This window comes from Symphalangus syndactylus, chromosome 10, assembly GCF_028878055.3.
Source record: "Symphalangus syndactylus isolate Jambi chromosome 10, NHGRI_mSymSyn1-v2.1_pri, whole genome shotgun sequence".
In the NCBI taxonomy this organism is placed as follows: domain Eukaryota; kingdom Metazoa; phylum Chordata; class Mammalia; order Primates; family Hylobatidae; genus Symphalangus; species Symphalangus syndactylus.
The window spans coordinates 124,049,956-124,072,426 of NC_072432.2; the positions used below are offsets into that span (position 1 = coordinate 124,049,956).

At 34.8% G+C, this 22,471-nt stretch overlaps 1 protein-coding gene across 5 annotated transcripts in view; it reads left to right on the forward strand.

The window, feature by feature from the left end:
• The window catches only part of WRN (WRN RecQ like helicase), a 146,724-nt gene that overhangs the window by 14,939 nt on the left and 109,314 nt on the right, over nt 1-22,471 (forward strand). For 2 of the 5 annotated variants that reach the window (XM_055295908.2, XM_063610892.1), the window contains 6 exons: nt 10,245-10,414; nt 11,023-11,135; nt 16,146-16,291; nt 16,772-16,920; nt 18,892-19,041; nt 20,119-20,188. In XM_055295908.2, the coding sequence (XP_055151883.2) occupies nt 10,319-10,414; nt 11,023-11,135; nt 16,146-16,291; nt 16,772-16,920; nt 18,892-19,041; nt 20,119-20,188 (724 nt within the window). In that variant the 5' untranslated portion in view covers nt 10,245-10,318. Of the gene's footprint in view, nt 1-5,331; nt 5,425-10,244; nt 10,415-11,022; nt 11,136-14,524; nt 14,818-15,606; nt 15,731-16,145; nt 16,292-16,771; nt 16,921-18,891; nt 19,042-20,118; nt 20,189-22,471 lie in introns of those variants that run through there. The other 3 variants (XM_063610894.1, XM_055295911.2, XM_063610895.1) reach the window with 3 other exon arrangements.

A 22,471-nucleotide genomic window follows, 5' to 3' on the forward strand; every position in this document is an offset into this window, starting at 1 on the left:
ATCCTACTACTTTTAAAAATTACATCGTCTTGCTACAGTTAACCTAGATGTGAATGGGTAATTTTATTTAGCTTTTCTGGTTTGTTTGCTTGGTCTGTTTGGAGGGAAGTTAAGATTAGCAGAAATGTAGTAATAGATTCATGAAAGTCTTGAAAGCTTCTTTAATTAGAGAATTTAATGAGGGCTTTGGCATGCATTCTTTGGTTTTTCTCTGTTTTCCTCTACCCCTTCTTATTCTTTTTGGTTCATAGAAAAGTAGAAAGAAATTCTCAAAAACCATACAGGAAAATACCTTATAAATGATATCTTCTGCAATAAACTATAGATTGTATACATGTATCTGTATCTAGGTACACAATCTGTGTGTGTGTTTATATATGCATGTGTGTGTATAAATGTATAAATTAATTACTAGTATATACGTAAGTATAAAAGCTGAATGTGCAAGGTTACATTTTCAGAAAATATGTAATATAATAAAAGAGATCAAGCTCAGAATTTTTAAAAAGTTTATTGCGTTTTCTGTTAAAAATGAAAGGCTTTTTTGACTGGAAGCTGCTTCTCAGTAAAAATAACATAATTGTGTTGGTGAAGCCCAAAATTCTAATGAAAATTAGGGTGTTGACAACCAAACTGAATTGCTGGAGTACTTAAGCTGCTTTGGTTTTGTAATCTTTCTGTGTCAGAATATTTGAAAAACACTTATTAATCCAGTCTTGTAACTTATCCTTGAAATCTCGTTTTTAATATTCTTTCCCACACACATGAAAAGTTAGATGAGTATATGAATTTCTCTTGTCAGACTAGTTGGAAACCTCCTAAATATAGTTTGTGCAGTATAGTTAAAGAGAAAGAACATCCTGGCTAACACGGTGAAACCCTGTCTCTACTAAAAAAAATACAAAAAAATGAGCCGGGCATGGTGGCGGGTGCGTGTAGTTCCAGCTACTCTGGAGGCTGAGGCAGGAGAATGGCGTGAACCCGGGAGGCAGAGCTTGCAGTGAGCCGAGATCACCCCACTGCACTCCAGCCTGGGCGACAGTGTGAGACTCCGTCTCAAAAAACAAAAACAAAAAAAAAAAAAAGAGAGAGAGAGAGAAAGAAAATAGGCCCAGCAAGATAGCTCACGCCTGTAATCTCAGCACATTGGGAGGCTGAGGTAGGGAGGATTGCTTGAGGCCAGGAGTTCAAGACCAGCCTGGGCAACATGGTGAAACTCCATTTCTACAAAAAATACAAAAATTCACTGGGCATGGTGGCATGTGCCTGTAGTCCCAGCTACTTGAGAGGCTAAGTGGGAGGACTGCTTAAGCCTGGGGAGGTTGAGGCTGCAGTGAGCTGTGACTGAGCAACAGAGCTAGACTCTATCTCAAAAAAAAAAAAAGAAAAAAGAGATGTGTTTCGAAATTCAGTACTTTTTTTGAGTGAGGTCCAATGGGTCAGAAAGAAGCATTGGATAAATGAATCCATTTTCTCTTCTCTGTTTGAATTTGTAATTTGAAAGAATATTCTACCTATAAAGTACTTCAGTGCTTAATTAGCTGTCAGTGAATATATATATCTTATCTAATTCGTATGGATTTGCTATTTTTATCTGTACCTACAGATTCTTGACCTCTCTAAAGGCATCCCAGTATACTATAGGGAATGAGGTATAATAGCAGTAAAAGACCTGTCACTAGTCCTGTCATCATTCCAACTCATGTGTAATTATAGTTTAAAAGAAGTGACATCATATGTATTGCTGTTTATCTTTACATTAATCTTGTGGTCAAGAAAGCAAATAATATAATATATAATAATGATATAATATCATAAGACAAGTAATATAATAATGGGAATATAATCCCATTTTACAAATGAGGAAATGAAAATTTAGAAAAATAAAGTGGCTCGTCCAAGGTCACATGGATACTAAGTGACCAAGTGTCAAAGCAGAATTTTCCAAATAATTTAAAGATAATTCTTGTACAAATATAGAATGAACACATGTCATATGTGTTGTGTTAATGACACATTAACATAGCAGGATGACAACATTGGTTCAGAGAGATGCAAAGATAAATATAGACATTGGAGGAAAAAGTTGGAAATAAGATTGCTAGGTTAGATACAAAGCTGTGTTATAGGGTAATAAAAACCATAGACTTTGAGGTTATCTTTTTTACTGGACAGGATTCAGTTACACCTTTTATGAGACCAAAATTTATTATTTAACATGTGGATATTAGAGTCTGAGTTTTAAAATTATTAGTAAATAACCAGTCAAATAAAGATATGTCCCCTAATGAAATACTGATAATCGCTGGGTGAGCTTGTGCTGCCATATGCCATTGAAATGACATACTGCCCTCTCTTTGTCTTCTAAGTTTTGAATACTTTTTTTTTTTTTTTTGACACAAAGCAGCATTGGAACCTAAGTTTTCTGACTTTCAGTCCAGATTTCTTTCCACTCTACTTCCTGCTTCTTCATAGTATAATTTTCAACACTAGAACAGTCTGCATAACTTTTGCAAAATCAGCTAGTCTTATTAGTTTTCCTTTGTGCAAAGTGATGTAGACACAGCTTTCTTCTTCAGAGAAACATTGTGAAATTCAATGAATATTTGTAAAATTTGCATACATGCCCAACGTGACAAATTGAAATTATAACTTAAGTATTGCAACTGTTCTTTTAGGATATTTTGTTAGCAAATTTCAGAGTAATTATAAATATTCTTGCATTTTTATTGTAATCAGTATTTATAAAACAGTGTATTTCATCACATTAACCTTTACATATTTTGAATAAAATATAATTGAACCGTTTTAAATAGTAAGTGGAAATTTTTCCACATTAAACAGTATAATGGGCTAGCAGAGTTAAGCATTGCATTATTTAACTAATAATTTTTTCCTGAACTTCAGATTATTATCTGTATGTGTCATATAACTTGACAATTTTTTTTTTTTAGTGCTTTTCAAAAAGAGTGGGATACTTTATTCAGTTTAGCCCTCAAGCAATTAGGCAAGTCAGTTACCATGGTAACAGTAGGTATTAATTTCCTTACCTAGTTAGAGGTTTTATGAACAAAGAAATCTCTGAGTTCATCCACCAAAACCCAACTTTCTCTTGAGACTGGCCTCTTGAGACTGGTGTTAAATCTGTCTATTTTCTAGAAGATGACACTATTCTAAGTGGAAAATGCGGTTCTCTTGAGGTGAATTTCTACTCTATCAGAGTGAAGTAGAGTATGGTTTAAAAGTTAAGTGATTAAAAAGCTACCCTTTCTTAGCTAATTTGGAATGTAATTGGTCTTAATTTTTCTAAATTTGTTCTAACTAAAATCTTATTGGCGTGATTTCTATTGACATGAACTAGAAGTGACTTCAGCAGACAACTTGTCCCAATATCTAAATGCTGTCAAATAGAATCACTTAAGATGAATTTCTTCCAAAACAGAGTTCACAACTTTGACAGATAATCTCTTAGCATTTAATTGACTAGTATTACCAACTTTATGGAATAGGTCCACTCATTTAGCTATCATGAGGACCATTTTGCAACTAATTTATCAAAAAGCCTTCACCAAGAAGTTGCATATCTAATTGATATTTTAGAATGCATTATGGAGATTAAAAATCACCACAATGGGTTGTTAATAATGCCAGCCTCGAACTTTCAGTTTTAGAACATTTTATCTGTGTTCTGTAGTCAAAGTTGGTAAGGTGTGCAGTGGGTCATGTTTGACTTGCTGCTTGTTTTTGTACTATGTGCTAAATGGTTTCTACATTTTTCAGTGGTTGAAAAGTCAAAAGAAGAAGAATATTTTATGGAATTTAAATAAATCCAGGTTTCAGTGTCTATAGGTAAAATTTCATTGTAACATTATTATGCTTAAGTATTGTTTATGACTTCTTTGCTATAGTGACAAACTTGAGTAGTTTTAACAAAGATCGTCTGGCCCATAAGGCCTAGGACAGTTACTATCTAACCCTTTAGAGAAAAAAATTGCTGGTCCTTGTTCTATAGTATGAAAAAATATAGCCTTGATTATTCATTAAAAAATTATTTTCCCATTTTATTGACATACTTTTGTCCCCTGATTGTTAAAAGGAATGCATGTTCTTATAGAAAAGTTGGAATATATAGAAAAGTATAAAGAAGGATATGAAAAACCATTTGCAATTGTGAGATAACCACTAATGTTTTCATATACATTGCTCCAGACTTACACACAAACACACACGTGTATTTATTTTATACAATTAGAGTCTAATTTCCTTTTTGAGACAGTCTTGCTCTGTTGCCCAGGGTGGAGTGCAGTGGCAAGATTTCAGCTCACTGAAACCTCTGCCTCCTGGGCTCAAGTGATTCTTGTGCCTCAGCCTCCTGAGTAACTGGGATTACAGGCGTGCACCACCTTGTGGACGCCTAATTTTTGTATTTTTAGTAGAGACGGGGTTTCGCCATATGCCCAGGCTGGTCTCGAACCCCTGGCCTCAAATCATCTGCCTGCCTTGGCCTCCCAAAGTGCTGGGATTACATATGTGAGCCACCACGCCTTAATTTTTTAATTTGCTTTTTTCACTTGAATAATTATAAGAACATTATTTTTAATGACTGTGTAGTGTTCTGTTTTATGGATGTACCATACTTAATTATTTAGTCATAATTTATTAATATGAGGTTGATAAACATGATAATCAGATTGAGCTCAAGAAGCTAGTTATACGGTTGAACAATTAATGAATCCCAGGTACCTCGCTGGGTTGCTGAGGCTGTTACTTTTTTCCTGCCTGTTTGGAACACTGTGTTTGGGACCAGTGAGGCAAAGAAAATTGAAGAGCTGCCATTTTCAATTATTCTATTAGAAGATACATTGAAGATTTGTCAAATGACATAGACACAACACTAATCCAGAAGATTATTTAATCAAAAAGGCATTCATTTCAGATATGAATTCATAAACATTTGTAATGATCCTCAGTTTGAAGACTGTATAGAATCCCTGAAGAACTGGAAGACATTATTTGCTTGGCAAAGAGAAGTCCCCAAACCAACTGGGGATGAAATATTTGAAGAGATAAATGAATACTTTGAAACATACAAGATACTATGGAAAAAGAGTGGAAGTTTGGGACAGGTAATGACAGGAAGATATAAAAGCTTTACATTAAGTTCAATCTAAAACTTTATTCCAAGTAACAGGTTGTCTTATTCATGGAGAAGCAGTTGTAAATTAAAACTTGCCTGTGGTTTGGAATTTCACATTAAATGATTACATTAAAAATTCAAATGGTGAGCCTAACTAAATCCAAGCTCCTACAGTACCTTCTTTTCACCTTTAGGTGAAGAAATGCGATGAGCTATTTTATTACTGATTATGTGGACAGTCCAAAGGAAGATTTATAAGCGAAAAGGAAAAATTTAAATTATTCCATGTGAGTGATTCTTACTTTGCAGATTTGTTGAAGTGTAGTTACTGGCTTCAAAAAGTGGTATCCTTAACTGACATTTTGAGCACTTGAATTCACTCAGTAAAAAAATGCAATGATCATGTGGAAAATACATTAAGGTATATGACAGAGTTTATGGATTCAGAGCAAAAATTCAGCTTTGGAAAAGTGAAGTTAAAATGGTTTTATAAGTAATGTTTAATTGGTGTTATTTGAATCCTAAAGAAGAATTAATAGTACTAATAGAGAAAAGTCAGTGTGTGTCTGTGACAAAGCTTTAATATTATTTTGAAATACTTGATATAAAAAAGTTCACGTTTACTCAAAGCTTACTTAAATCATCAGAATAAATTAACATATTTCTAAATTAAAGAAAAGGAGAAGCTATTAGACTTAAAGAATTTTTACACCCTTGAAATACATATAATTTGAAGAGATTAAGTTGTTGGAATACTGGTTAGTGGTGAAAAAGGAGTTTTCAGTCTATGAGAGCAAAGCCTTCTCTTTTGCCATTTGCTTCTTTGTAGTGGTTACTATGTAGAATTCGAAGAAAATATTGTTAAAAAGTCTTGGTCAGGAGTAGAGTGTAGCATAAACCCAATGCATTTTAACATTAATAATGAGGAAAAGGGAATGCATGATAATTTCATCAAGTCGGAAAAAAATGGAAAAAGAAAAAGAGGAAACTGAAGAAAGTAACTAATGAAAGTAAGGTGAAAGGGAAAACAACTTTTTATACCACCTGTGAATGAGATTAATTTTCATTTCCATACTGAAAGACAAATATATTCCAATTAAGCCATTCAAAATAAAAAACAATTTTTTTTTTTTGTAAGAGATGGGATCTCACTATGTTGACCAAGTTAGTCTTGAACTCCTGTCCTCAATCAGTCCTCCTGCTTCAGCCTCCTAAAGTGCTAGGATTTCAGGCATGAGCCACTGCGCCTGGCCAAAACCAAAATTAAGCAACAAAACAACAACCAAAATTCCAGACAGCCTTTAAAATAATGATAAAGGTTGAAAAATTATAGATAGTAGTAGGTAGATAAGATTTCAGAAAAAGTCCAAACCAAAGCAAATCATAATACGTTATTTTAAAGGGGGGTTTAAAATCCTTTAAAGGTACAATATGAAGCATTATGAAATTATAAAATACATGTTTTTTTAAAAAATTAATTTTATGTTAAGTTCCAGGATACGTGTGCAGGACGTGCAGGTTTGTTACATAGGTAAATGTGCCATGGTGGTTTGCTGCACCTATCAATCTGTCACCTAGGTATTAAGCCCCGCATACATTAGCTGTTTTTCCTGATGTTGTCCCTCCTCCAGGACCCAGTGTGTGTTGTTCCCCATGTATTCTCATTGTTCAGCTCCCACTTACAAGTAAGAACATGTGGTATTTGGTTTTCTGTTCCTTTGTTAATTTGCTGAGGATAATGGATTCCAGTTCCATCCATGTCCCTGCAAAGTACATGATCGTGTTCCTTTTTATGGCTGCATAGTATTCCATTGTATATGTACCACATTTTCTTTATCTAGTCTATCATTGATGGGCATTTGGGTTTTTTCCATGTCTTTGCTATTGTGAATAGTGCTGCAGTGAACATGTGTGTGCTTGTATCTTTATAATAGAATGATTTATATTCCTTTGGGTATATAGCCAGTAAGATAATTGTATAACCCAGTAATAGGATTGCAGGGTCAAATGGTATTTCTGGTTCTAGGTCTTTGAGGAATTGCCACACTGTCTTCCACAATGGTTGAACTAGTTTACATTCCCACCAACAGTGTAAAAGCATTCCTATTTCTCCATAGCCTTGCCAGCACCTGTTGTTTCTTGATTTTTTAATAAACGCCATTCTGACTGGCATGAGAGGGTATCTAATTGTGGTTTTAATTTGTATACAAAAAAGATTTGTATTTCTCTACTGATCAGTGATGTTGAGCTTTTTTTCATGTTTGATGGTTGCATAAATGTCTTTTTGAGAAGTGTCTGTTCACGTCCTCTGCCCACTTTTTAATGGGATTCTTTGTTTTTTTTTCTTGTAAATTTGTTTGAGTTCCTTGTAGATTCTGGATATTAGACCTTTGTCAGATGGATAGATTGCAAAAATTTTCTCCCATTCTGTAGATTATCTGTTCACTCTGATTTGCTGTGCAGAAGCTAAAAGATATGATTTTAGAAAAAGACATGTCAAAGTCATACATGCTCAACGACATAGCGAGTACATATGTAAATAAAAAATTATTTTATGCTGTGAATTTGACCGAGAATAACCTTTACCTCGTCAGGAATTACAGTCCTCATGTATGGTAAAGGATTTCCCTATTGCAAATTATTCCACAACATTAATTTTCTGTGTGCTTTTTATCTATCCCAAGATACAAGTAAATTTGACAAAGATGTTAGGTTTGTAAACAAATTTACATTCTAATTCTTTGCCTGGAATTATCTGGGTAGAATTTTGCATGCAAAAGAGTATTTACATCTAAAAAATTATATATTTCAAATTAAAATGATTTTAGCGTTATAGACAGAAGGAAAGAGTTATTGAAGTTTAATTCTGTTTTGGCAGTGTAAATGAATTACTTACAAAATTTCAGAAGTCTACAGGTGTTTTTATAAAGTTTGTGTTATTTGTGGAAACCTCAGTTTTCTGGCATTTTGCCAATGAGGTCTACTCTAAGTATAGCAGAAATTTGTTTTCCAGCCTTATAAATATATATTTTAAGATTAAGAACTGATTTTACTTATATAATCTGGGATCAGTTTTTGACTTCTCCTGTCAAGGATTTTGAATTTGTGACAAAATATACACTTATTGATAACCAGTGACATATATAAAATGCATTACAGTTAATAAAGCATATGTATTTTACGTATTTTTTCACTACATATGATGCATGTGGCAACCCCAAGAGTTGAGTTGTACCCATCGGCAAACTTTGGTCATGATTCTGTGAATATAGGCAAGCACCAATTGCAGACAGAACATTCTATTTTTGAGTCCCAAACCGTGAGAAACAAATTATAGAAATGTACGTTTCTTTTGCATTAGGACACGTTGTAGTTTTGTATTAACACACTAGTTTTAAGCAATATTTGCTAAAACATTGCACAAAGGAAGTTGTGTTGGTTTTGGGACTCCTGCATTATTATTTTTAATTATGTGGTTTATTTGACTACCCCACGTTTTCAAGCATAAATTAATAAATCCATAATTCCAGGCTTATTAACAATAAACAATCTAGATAGCTGAACTCTTTCTTGCCAACATTTTCTAGATATGGACTGTTTGGTATTTTTCTACTAATAAAGACCCTTAGTAAGCTGCCTTCTGGTTTGATGTCATTGGGATGTTTACTGGGAACTTTGGTGGAGGTCTTTCAGTCTCTCTCCCCTAGTGGTGAAAGAATGAGTTACAAACGTGCTCTGTTAACCCTTTCCTTCCCAATGCACAATAGCGATGGAGTTTGTTCTATATGGAAAATTTGTTTGATAAAGTATTCTTTAAAATTTTTTGTTCCATAAATTACCAGTATTTTCAGTTTCTGATTCGTGCTTGGGATAGTTGCTGAATGTTGTTTAATTTTGTCAGAATTTATATTGTTAAATATCAAATACAACAAACTATCCTCAAATCATAAATAGTTAATGTAATTAACATCCTGTTTCATCATGAGACTCTTCAGTGTTACATTAAAAACTGCTACCTCTTGGGCCAGGCATGGTGGCTCACGCCTGTAATCCCGGCACTTTGGGAGGCCGAGGTGGGCGGATCACGAGGTCAGGAGATTGAGACCATCCTGGCTAACATGGTGAAACCCCGTCGCTACTAAAACATACAAAAAATTAGCCGGGCGTGGTGGCGGGCTCCTGTAGTCCCAGCTACTCAGGAGGCTGAGGCAGGAGAATGGCGTGAACTCAGGAGGCGGAGCTTGCAGAGAGCTGAGATCGTGCCACTGCACTCCAGCCTGGGCGACACAGCAAGACTCCGTCTCAAAAAAAAAACAAAAAACAAAAAACAAAAAAACTGCTACCTCCTTATTACAAATAGGAACTACAGTTGAAGTTTGAGGAATTTGCTAAGAACTAAGCCTTGAACTAAGGCTATTTCAATTGAGTATGAGTCATATCAGGGTACGGATCCATTTTACTATTAACAAAACAAATACGTTCTGTTTTTTTTTTAATGCACACACCACCTTTGAGAGATTCTTATTCACTGTATTTTCTTTAATTATAATTGAATGTTGGTTTACATTGATGAGTGCCCTCAAAGATATTAACAGAATTTTAAAAAATCCTCTAAAAAACTCATTCTTAGGGAAATTTGTTCACTTACTAGGCGACGAGCAAAATAAAAATCCTTAATATAGAAGAGCTATTATCTGTCTTCAAAATTAAGTCTTTGAGTAGATTTATGAATAAATCTAATAGTTTTGCTGAATTTACTTAGATCTTAAGACAGAATAATCATGTAGAAAATTTAAAATGCCAGGAATTCATAATGATTCATATACCCAAGAATTTTCATTGATAGTGAGGTAAGGTTATTCTTGAGAAAGAATAAAAGTCATAGGATAATATAATTTTGAAACTACCAGAATTATACAAGTCAATTAAAATGCTGATTTGTTTTAAGAGGAAGAAATACTAAATACATAATTATTAGATGCAGCATATTGTATCTGTTTTCTTCTATGATTCTAGCTCTTATAAGCTATGCTTGGACCTAGGTGTCATAACTTACTTTAAATATGTATGTTTGGTTTTCATTCATATTGACAGTACTACCTCTCAGTTTTCTTTCAGATATTGTTTTGTATTTACCCATGAAGACATTGTTTTTTGGACTGCAAATAGGACATTTCAAAGATGAATGAAAAAAAATTGGAAACAGCTCCACAGCAGCGGAAATGTCCTGAATGGATGAATGTGCAGAATAAAAGATGTGCTGTAGAAGAAAGAAAGGTATGTTGTTCATTGACTGTTCTTTCGGGTGGGAAATTTAATTTATATTTGACTGTGCAAAGAGTCAGTTGTTACTTGTAAACTTCAAGTCATTGTTTAGGTCAGAGTTGCTGTTGTCTAAATGCACCAGGACCTAGTTGTTGAAAGGGTAAACTGGAATAAACTTTAATTGAGTTTACAAAATGAGAATTCTTACTGTATATTTTCTCTTTTTTGGGTTGACTTTACCAGTTTGTTCTAGTTCAGATAATTTAGACAACATTAACTTTGTTGAGTTTTTTGTTTGCCAGCCAGTCTTCAGCATTTTAAGGCAACATTATTATTACAGCTACAATACGAATATAATTACCAGAAAAAAACTCAGGAAAATAAATGCTTTTATGAAAATGGGATTAGAGGTTTGAAAATAAACTTGTTAGGAGAAATAATTTTACAATGGGATGGTTTTTTCTTTGTTAAGTTTTCTTTATGACTTCATTAGTTTATAAAACATTAATTGATAAAACTTAGAACTATAAATTGAATGCTTCAGTGAACTGTATTATTTCAGTGAACATTTGTTATTTTATGTGAACTTTGTGCCTGTTTTGAAATTTACTAAACTCAAGGCATGTGTTCGGAAGAGTGTTTTTGAAGACGACCTGCCCTTCTTAGAATTCACTGGATCCATTGTGTATAGTTATGACGCTAGTGATTGCTCTTTCCTGTCAGAAGATATTAGGTAAGTGATTTGAATTTCCTGATTTTATTTGAATTTGGACTCTTAGAAGGTACTATTATGGTAATGTTTGTGAATATACTGAGTTTTACAAGTGAGGTGTGTTCAATAGATAATTATTTCTATGTATAGACTATCACCAAGTTTTCCATTTCAAATAAAAAGTCACTGAATTAATTTGTAATCTGTCAGTTTGTTCATTCATAAGCTTTTCTATTACTTCAGACAGTTTTTTTTTAACTTTTTTAGTATATGTGCTGCTGAAGCGAGCACGACAGTTTTTTAACTTTCAGTACTTAAGATGTTACATATAGAGCTACTGAACATACTGTGTTTATTTTACCAATTTAGGGAAAAAATGCAAAAATTATTTAACTTTAAATGCACCTTTATATTTCATTAAAAATATCAACATAGTAATATTTAATAATGGCTATGATTGGCCCTGTTGTGTTTAATTAGCAACAATTGTAGCAAATGATCCTTAAAAAATGTTCTAACTAAACATTTGAGGCCAGGCACGGTGGCTCAGGCCTGTAATCCCAGCACTTTGTGAGGCCGAGGCAGGTGGATCACGAGGTCAGGAGATCGAGACCATCCCGGCTAACATGGTGAAACCCTGTCTCTACTAAATACAAAAAATTAGCCAGGTGTGGTGGCGTGCGCCTGTAGTCTCAGCTACTCAGGAGGCTGAAGCAGGAGAATCGCTTGAACCTGAGAGGCAGAGGTTGCGGTGAGCCAAGATTGCGCCACTGCACTCCAGCCTGGGCAACAGAGCGAGGCTCTGTCTCAAAAAAAAAATCCAAAAAAAAAAAAACAAACAAACCCCACAAACAGACAAAACACATTAGAAATGTCTGTTAGTACTTTTAAAGGCCTTGTAAAATTAGGACTGCAATAATGCAATATAAGGCTCTCGAAGCATAAAACGAGTAATAAGGAATTCATTCAGATCTTTTTTGAAGTGGTTATACCTGTCTTTTTAAAAAAAAAAAAAAAGAAAAAAAATTTGTTATGTATTGGGTTAAAAAAAGCAGAGGTGCTGGGCACAGTGGCTCATGCCTATAATCGCTACACTTTGGGAGGCCAAGGCAGGAGGATCGCTTGAGCCCAGGAGTTTGAGACCAGCCATAGTAAGACCCCCATCTCTACAAAAAAATTTAAAATTAGCCAGGTGTCTGTGGTCCCAGCTATTCAGGAGGCCTAGGTTTTGGGCCTGAGAGGTTGAGGCTGCAGTGAGCCTTGATCACACCATTGCACTCCAGCATGGGCAACAGGGCAAGACCCTGTCTCAAACAGACAAACAAACAAACAAAAGGCAGAGGTAGGTTAAGCTATTTATTAATGGTCTTCTGGTATAGATATAAGCTAGAAATAACATTCAAGTGTTTTTACTTTTACTACAGTTATCTGGCCACTTTGGGACTCATTATACTGAATTAGTTTCACAGAGGAGGTAAAATCTGTTGTTTATGATTACATATTAAGTCTACCATTTTACCTTCAGCATCGCTATAGTATGTCATATCTGAAGGCAATTAGCACAAGTGACTTGAAGAATTGTAGTTTTGATGACTTGTATGTATTTTATAAAAGGCAGGCAGAGTTTTTGTGTTTGCTTTCCCCTCCTCTGGACACTAAAGTTTTGCTACCACAGGTTTCCAACAATTTGATTATGATGTGCCCTTGTGTAATGTGGTTGGTGTTTATTTGGCTTGGAGTTCATTGAATTTTTTTGATCTGTGGGCTTATACCTTTAATCAGATTTGAAAAATGTCTTCAGTTCTTTTTTCCTCCTATCCTGTTATTCTTTTCTCTTTCTGGGACTCTTAGTACACACAAGTTTGATTGCTTGATACTGTGTCGCAGGCCACCGAGGCTCTTTCCTTTCAGTCTTTTCTTCTTTCTTCCTTTTTTTCTTTCTGTGTTTCATTTTGAATAGCTTGAGTAGTTTCGTTTCCTGTCTTCAAGTTCACTTATATTTTTTTCTTCTGTAGTGTCTGGTCTGTTTATACCATCCTGTGAATTTCTTTTTTAGATACTACATATTTTGTTTATCTCTAGAAGTTCCATTTCGTTCTTAATTTTTTTTTCCATTTTAGCTCTCATTATTCGTGTTTCTTTCAAAATTCTTGAACATATTTAGCATATTTTTAATAGCTGTTTTAATGTACTTGTCTGTTAATTCCATTATTCTAGGATTTTTTCTTTCTATTGGATGATTTTTCTCCTGGTTATGGGTCATATTTTCCTGTTTATTCTTACAGCTGTGAATTTTTTTTTTTAAATTAGGCATTGTGATTTTACTTTGTGGAATGTTAGATTTTATTGTTTTCCTTTAAAGAAAGGAACTTTGTCAGACATCTAAGTTACTTGAAGATCAACTTCAAGTAACTTGTTTTGAGGCTTGTTTTCAAGCTTGATGAGGGAAAGTCTACGTTTCCCTTTAGTCTAAGGGTAATTTAGGACTATAATAAGATGTGACCCTTCTGGAGTCTTTATTGACTGCCTCTGGTGATCAACGATCTCTTCTCTGACTTTTCAGAGCTTTAATGCCTCTTACCTTTGTGTAAGTCCGTCCTGAGAATCATTCAGCTTACGGTTGTTTGCCCAGCCCCATAGAGTTTTAGTCTATGAATGAGACCAAAGGAGTCCCTTAGGAAGATTTCTGGAGCTCTTTTCCTGCCTAGCTTCCTGCTCTCCAGAACTCTGCCCCGTGAGTTCCAGGTCCTTCAGCTTCCAGGGCTCTAAACTCTTGTCTCCCCAACTCATTGCTCTCCTTGGGATTCTTCTCCCTGTTATGTTGTCTGCAGTGGGTCCCAGGAAGAATGTGGGGCAACTGTAAGGTTCACCCTTCATTTCCCTTCCCTTGGAGATCATAGTCCTGTACTGCCTGTTGTCTAGTATCCGAAACAGTTGTTTTATATGTTTCATCCAAGTTTAGATTTGTTTGTGGTGGGAGGGTGAGTCTGGCCTCCCTTGTTATATTATGTTGGCCTGAAGCAGAAGGTGAGTTTCTTTTATTTTTAAAATATATTTTCAATTGTTAACAACTATCAAATAGGCAAGTATCAACAACAATAGATAACAATATAATAAATATGCATATTCCTCCCACTTTGTTTATCAAATCTTAATTTTCTTCAATTTTTTTTTTAATAGGGTCTCACTCTGTTGCTCGTGCTGGAGTAACAGTGGTGTGATCTTGGTTCACTGCAACCTCCGCCTTTTGGGCTCAAGTGATCCTCCTGCCTCAGCCTCCGAGTAGCTGAGACTACAGGCATGCACCATCACGCCCAGATAATTTATATATATATTTTTTATAGAGATGGGGTTTTTGCCATGTTGCCCAGGCTGGTCTCAAATTCCTGGACTCAAGCAATCTGGCTGCCTTGGCTCCCCAAAGTGCTGGGATTACAGGCGTGAACCACTGCGCCTGGCCTGTTTTCTTCAGTTCTTTATTAAGAAATGAAACAATAAAATACAGCTGAAGCCCCATGTTTGTTCTTTCTGATTCTCCCCCGTGCCCCTCTGAGATAACTTCTGTGAGTTTTGTGCATTATTTTTTCTTTTTAATAAACCAGGGTCTTGCTCTGTTATCCAGGCTGGAGTGCGATGGCGAGGTCATACTCAATGCAGCCTCAACCTTATGGGCTCGAGTGATCCTTTCGCCTCAGCCTCTCAAGTAGGTAGAACTACTGGTATGTGCTGCCATGCCTGGCTAATTTTTTTATTTATATTTTTTAAAGACAGGGTCTCACTATGTTTCCCAGGCTAGTTTTGAACTCCTGGCTTCAAGTGATCCTCCTGCCTTGGTCTCTCAAATCACTGGGATTACAGGCGTGAGCCACTGGCTGCTCACATGTATTTTATGATAGTACTTAATAATTTTATATCTGAAAATATTATATAATGTTATTTTGCCCATATAAAAACTTTAAAAAATGCTAACAAACTGTGTGTACTCTGTAACTTGTCTTTTTTACTCAACACTATGTTTTTGAGAATTTTTCTTGTTGATCTGTGTAGTTACATTTTAACTGTTACATCTTACAGTGTTTCATTATGCAACAGTTGGTTCAATCCATTCTCTTGTTAATAGAAATTTAGTTTGTTTCTAATTTTTGCCAGTAGGAACAGTGTTGCAATGCACATTCTTAAACACGTCTGTTTGTACACATCTGAGGGTTTCATTTATTTGTGACGAAACTTGCCAGGTCATACTGTTTATGCACCTTCAAATAGATATTGTCGTTGTCAAAGTTTTTTTCCAAAAGGATTTTACCAATTTATACATTCATCACCGATAGATATCCTCTTAACACGTGGCATTCTGAAACTTTAATTTTTACCAATCAGATAGATGTGAAATCATGTAGACTTAATTTGCATTTCTTTGACTTCTAGTGAGAAGTAGTGTCTTCACTTATTTTTTGGATTTTTAAAATTTATTTTTTATTTTTGTTTTTCTTAGAGACAGGGTCTTGCACTTTTACCCAGGCTGAAGTGCAGTGATGTGATCATAGCTCACGCTAACCTCGAACTCCTGGACTCAAGTGATCCTCCTGCCTCAGCTTCCTAAGTAGCTGGGACTACAGGTGTGTGCCACCAAGCCCAGCTAATTTTTAATTTTTTTTTGTAGAGACATGCTGTGTTGCCCAGGTTGGTCTTAAACTCCTAGTCTCAAGCAGTCCTCCTGCCTTGACTTCCCAAAGTGCTGGGATTACAAGGGTGAACCACCATACCTGGCCATATCTTTTGGATTTATTGGTCATTTGGATTTTCTTTTGGGAATTACCTGTTCATATTTTTCTCCATTTTTCTGCTGAATAATTTGTCTTTTCTTGTTTTTCAAGAAATTTTGCATATTTTCTGGCTGTTCATTATCAGTTGTATGTGCTGCAGATAACTTGAACAGTCTGTGGTTGCCTTTTAATTTTTGAATTATGTCTTTAGTTATGCAGAAGTTTAAAATTTTAACATAATTAATTTACACTATTTTTCTCCCTTTAGCATGAGTCTATCAGATGGGGATGTGGTGGGATTTGACATGGAGTGGCCACCATTATACAATAAAGGGAAACTTGGCAAAGTTGCACTAATTCAGTTGTGTGTTTCTGAGAGCAAATGTTACTTGTTCCACATTTCTTCCATGTCAGGTTGGTATCTCTTCATTTCATTTTTATATGGCTGATAATTGTAATATGTCAACTTTATCCCTATAAAATTAAGTTCTTTTATTAGCTGGCTGTTCTCTCATTATCTCAAATTTATTTAAGTATTTATGTTCTACCTGATTCACTCACATTCCTTGTTTTATTTAATTTTCACAACATACCTGTGAGGCATTGACATTTTTTCTGTTTTAGAGAAGAGAAAACTGAAATTTTAAGAGGCTAAATGACCAGGATATGTACTGCTATTGCTAGCAGGAGTGGCATTCAAACTGATTATTTTTTCTTGTCATTTATCAATCAGGACTGTTTGCTTTAGTTAAGAAATACTCAAGGTGAATGTGTTTCTGAATTTAAAATTCCTGTTAAATACAAATTTAAACATAAACATGGTATGTGTAAGAAGTAGGACATAAATCCATCATACTTGACAGAACTTATGGAAATAACAAGAAAATGTTACAGTTTTTCCCCAGGGATTAAAAATGTTGCTTGAAAATAAAGCAGTTAAAAAGGCAGGTGTAGGAATTGAAGGAGATCAGTGGAAACTTCTATGTGACTTTGATATCAAATTGAAGAATTTTGTGGAGTTGACAGATGTTGCCAATAAAAAGGTAAAAGCAATCTATATATAATTTTCATAATGAAGATAATTTTGTGTTACACAGAATGTACTTTCTATCTGAATGTTAGATTTTTTTGAAAAAGCTTGTTATATAATGTTTTTCTAGCAATAAAAAAGTTCAAGTGAATGTTCTTTAATGAAAACTTTTAGTTTTTTTTTTTTTTTAACTTTTGTTTCAAGATCAGGGGTACATGTGCATGTTTGTTACACAGGTAAACTTGTGTCATGGGGGTTTATTGTACAGATTATTTTATCACCCAGGTATTAAGCCTGGTACCCATTAGTTATTTTTCCTGATTCTCTTCCTCCCTCCTCCCACCCTCCACCTCCCACAGTGTGTGTTGTTCCTCTCTATGTGTCCATGTTTTCTTATCATTTAGCTCCCACTTATAAGTGAGAACATATGGTATTTGCTTTTCCATTCCTGTGTTAGTTTGCTAAGGATAATGGCCTCCAGTGCCATCCATGTCCCTGCAAAGGACATGATCTTGTTTTTTTTATGGCTGCATAGTATTCCATGGTGTATATGTACCACATTTTTTTTTATGCAGTCGATCATTGATGGGCATTTAGGCTGATTCCATGTCTTTGCTATTGTAAATAGTGCTGCAGTGAACATATGCGTGCATGTGTCTTTATAACAGAATGATTTATATTCCTTTTGATATATACCCAGTAATGGGATTGCTGGGGCAAATGGTATTTCTTTCTTTAGGTCTTTGAGGAATTGCTACATAGTTTTCCACAATGGAAAACCTTTAGTTCTAATCCACTGTCTTGGCACAGAGTTTTTTTTGTTTTGTTTTTTTTTTTTTTTGAGATGGAGTTTCGCTCTTGTTGCCCAGGCTGGAGTGGAATGTTGCGATCTCGGCTCACTGCAACCTCCGCCTCCCAGGTTTAAGTGGTTCTCCTGCCTCAGGCTCCTGAGTAGCTGGGGTTACAGGCATGCACCACCACGCCTAGCTAATTTTGTATTTTTAGTAGAGACGGGGTTTCTCCATGTTGGTCAGGCTGATCTCGAACTCCTGACCTCAGATAATCTGCCTGCCTCAGCCTCCCAAAGTGCTGAGATTACAGGCGTGAGCCACTGCATCTGGCCAGCAGACAGTTTCTTTTTTTCTTTTTTTTTTTTTTTTTTTTTGAGACAGAGTCTTGCTCTGTCACCCAGGCTGGAGTGCAGTGGTGCAATCTTGGCTCACTGAAACCTCTGCCTCTTGGGTTCAAGCGACTCTCCTGCCTCAGCCTCCCGAGTAGCTGGGACTACAGGCATGCCACCACACCCAGCTGATTTTTTGTATTTTCTTTTAGTAGAGACGAGATTTCACTGTGTTAGCCAGGATGGTCTTGATCTCCTGACCTCATGATCCACCTGCCTCGGCCTCCTAAAGTGCTGCGATTACACAGTTTCTTTAAGCAAGCCTTCTCTTTCCCTTCCTCCCAGTTCTTGGTACTCTTTCACTTTCATATATTTGCAAATGTAAAATTGTGTATTAGGTGTATATTTTTAATCCATGTATACCAGTAACTTAAAAAAAATTTTTAAGAGAGAGCATAATGGAGCTCTTGTGATACAGTGCTCTTAGTGGAAGTTTGGCTATTAATTCCATCACCTATATTTCACATATTTTATTAATGAAGTCATTAAATTAAATTCTCATATTTAGCCAAGTATTCATTTGGCTGGGAGGTAGAAAGCCTACTAACCAACTTTTTTTCATGAACAATATTTTTAAAGTCCAAGAATTTTAATACCTACATTAGGGAAATTCTAGAATTAAATTCTTACAATGTGGACTGCATATGAGGCTTTTAGTGACAGGGAATTTGTTGAAGGCTATCTGTGGGTTGTATTTTGTTATAACATTTCCTAATTTTATTTGTAGTATGTTCATTTGATGTCATTTGGTAATACCTGAAAACAGGAACTGATTTTACTGTGTTGCATTTTCATCATTTCTAGCTGAAATGTACAGAGACCTGGAGCCTCAACAGTCTGGTTAAACACCTCTTAGGTAAACAGCTCCTGAAAGACAAGTCTATCCGCTGTAGCAATTGGAGTAAATTTCCTCTCACTGAGGACCAGAAACTGTATGCAGCCACTGATGCTTATGTACGTGCTTAAAAATCTTTAGAAATTGTGATGTGTTTTAAAAACATTATTATAAATGACTTTAGAAAAATTTTATTGTAGTAGTGGCAGAAACTCTACCAAAATATTTTATATCAATTTGGCATTGAAAAATGCTTCGGAAGACATTTAGTGAAACTGTTCATTCTCGATATTAATTAGCAAGTACCAATCAACAGATTGTTCAATGCTAGTTATTTTCATTGTCATGAAGCCAAATTAATGTCTAATTTGTATGTTAAAAAAATGTGAACTTGCTGAAAACATGAAAGGCTAATAAATCCAGGCTGAGCAAGCATAAATAGTACTGATGATGGATTTGATATATAAACAGTTCAGAATGAAAATAATTATAGTACAGTTTCTATTTTGAAACTGGCCTTATTTCTTATATATAAAATGTGGTGAAATTTTAGAAAAATTGCCTCCAAATTTAGCTTGTTGCTGCCATTAGATATATTTTTATATTTACGTGTTTGTATGTAGTGAAATCTGGGCTTATCTTTATATATGGCACTATTGTGTGTTTTTTAAGAAACGCATTTTATTCCACAGTGAATTTGTTTTCTCCTAACTCATGCTTTCATTTGTAGATGAATATTTTATTGTTTCTCCTTTGCATCTATCAAAGGAATGGAAACTCCTTTGAATTGTAACCAGCAAACAATTCATTTTTATTAAGGAAATTGGATGATAATTTTCCTTTAAAAGATATCCCCAAACTTGAGACTAACATTCTCAGCTGATTTAAGTAGGATTTCTCTTACTAGATTGCATTTTGTTAGATTCCATTATAGGTTATTTTATTTGGATATTGTGTGTAATATTGAGTGTGAAAAAGTGAAAACAAACTTTTAAGGCTTAGACAGCTTACTTTCTCAATTTTCACAATTGGTATGATTATTAAATGAGGACATATTGATATTTGTGTCACATAATAGGTTGAATTCCATGTTTGGGTGCTTTGTGAATCATTCTCCGATTTTTCTGAAGATGGGACTTACTGTTTTATTTCGGTGATCTTTAGCATACTTTTTAAATTTTTCTGTTTTTTTATAGGCTGGTTTTATTATTTACCGAAATTTAGAAATTTTGGATGATACTGTGCAAAGGTTTGCTATAAATAAAGGTATGTTAAGATCCATAAATAAAATGTGAATTCACTCTTTTATGAGGTTTATCTCCAAAAAAGGCAATATTCACATATTTGCAAAGCATTTAGTACTATAACTTCTTGAATGTCTGAGCAGTCCTGACATTAGAGTGGGATCCATCGGGGCCCAAGATTAGTGTTTCATCTTTGTTACTTGTGGCAAAGCAGCCCTTACTTCTTTTACTTTGTAGCATTGCTATGTATTTGGCTTCTAGAGTTGGGGCTTTGTGGCTTTCATAATAGCGGTGACACAACCAGCTTTCTCCCAGTCTGGAGATTATACATCCTTGCTATAAGTATTTAAAATGCTTTCTATATAATGCTTTAAAACATATAAGATGACTTATCCCCAAGATGGTAGCTAATAAACACTAAGTGATAAAGTAGGTAAAGATCCATTTATTCATTTATTAAATATTGTTGAGCATTTTACAGTGCTTTCTAACATTCTGATGTACATTTCTAATTTTATTCTGTCATTTTTCTCCAAAAATAATGGACATGTCGTCCAACCTCAGTGCTGTTTTTAGAGGTCTTGATAAGCCAGTGAGAGCAGAAGGAGCCACGTAGTGGAGTGGGTGAGCCCAGGCTTTTTGTTGCACAGACCAATGTGAATCCCAGCTGTGTGACCTGGGATGTACCTGTTTCTTCAAGCATGGAATGTAGATACTAGCATAATGTCCGTTTTACCGTTTTATAGAATAATTGTGAACACTTAAAGGGATAAACTATTCGAAGCATCTACATTGATATAAAGTTATCACTATTCTTGTAGCTTCCTTTTGGAGATTTTAAATGATTGTGTTTAAGATGTTAATTAAATTAGGCCATTTTGCTAAATACTCTTAAAAATATGGCATGACTGCCTCATATAAAATGATATGATATTCTTTATAATTGTCGCTGAGAAGGGATTCAGAGCCTCCGTGGGTGGCAGGCCCTCCTTTATATGTTAAGATAGAAGAGTCTTTATTCTTACTTCTCCTCCCTGGAGAGCCACTTCCTATGAATGCCTGCTGGTTTTCTGTAGTCAGAGGTCTTGTAGCTGTAACTTAGAGTCAGCCTCCATATCCCTGGGTTCTGCATCTGTGGATTCAACCAACCACAGATTGAGAACATTCAAGCCAAAAAAAAAATTCACAGTTTTAAAAAAGGAAAAGTTGAATTTCTTGCATGGAGTACCACATCGAATCTATATGAATGAAGTGATGCGTAGGCATTGTATAAGGTATTATAAGAAATCCGGAGATGATTTAAAGTATACAGGACAATGTGTATAGGTTATATGCAAATATTGCAGCATTTTATATAAGAGACTTGATCATGTATGGATTTGATATCAGTGGGAGGGAGGTTCCTGGAACCGATCCCTCAAGGATACAGAGGAATGACTGTATGTTAATTAACTGAGGCAGGTGATAGGTTTTTTAAGCTGATTAGGGAAACGGTATATAAGAACTTACTTAACTCATAATAAAACTAAAATTCAGCAGAGGAGAGTTATGATTTTTTGGCTTTATGGTTTGTGGAATTGCATGTAGGTTACATATACAATTTTGTTACATGTGCAATTTTGATGAAAATGCTTCCAAGGAATGTTTACGATATTTTTCACTAAAGTAACATATTAATAACACAGTACTGGAAGTCCTGGTATCTGTGTACCTGTCATTTATGACAGGTATGAATAGAATTCATTTATGACAAATGAATGCTACATTATTTGACCTTTACTTCTTTTTCCCTTTATTACATTATATATGTGAGTATATTGTGACATCTTGACTCAGATTCCAGTGAATTGTATTAGATTGGTGCAAAAATAATTGTGGTTTTGGTCATTTTTAATGGCAAAAACGACAATTACTTTTGCACCAACCTAATAACTAAGATTACCATCTTTTTTTCCTTCCTTCCTCCCTTCCTTCCTTTCTGTTATTCAGCCAGAAGTATCAGCATCACTGTTCTCTAATTTTCTTCATGTACATATGGATGATATTTTTAAATGACCACTTTTCTCTTTTGCTTTTTATTATTAGACTGTTTTTTTCTTCTTGTTAAAGGATAAAAATATTAGAACATAAAAGGATATTTACACATTGTTTCCTCATTGACTTATTCCCAAGATGGTAGCTAATAAACACCAAATGATATAGTAGTTAAAGATACATTTACTCATTTATTAAATATTGTTGAGCATTTTACGATATGGGAATATAGTAGTGAACAAGCCAGGCATACTCTGTTTCCTGAGGGGCC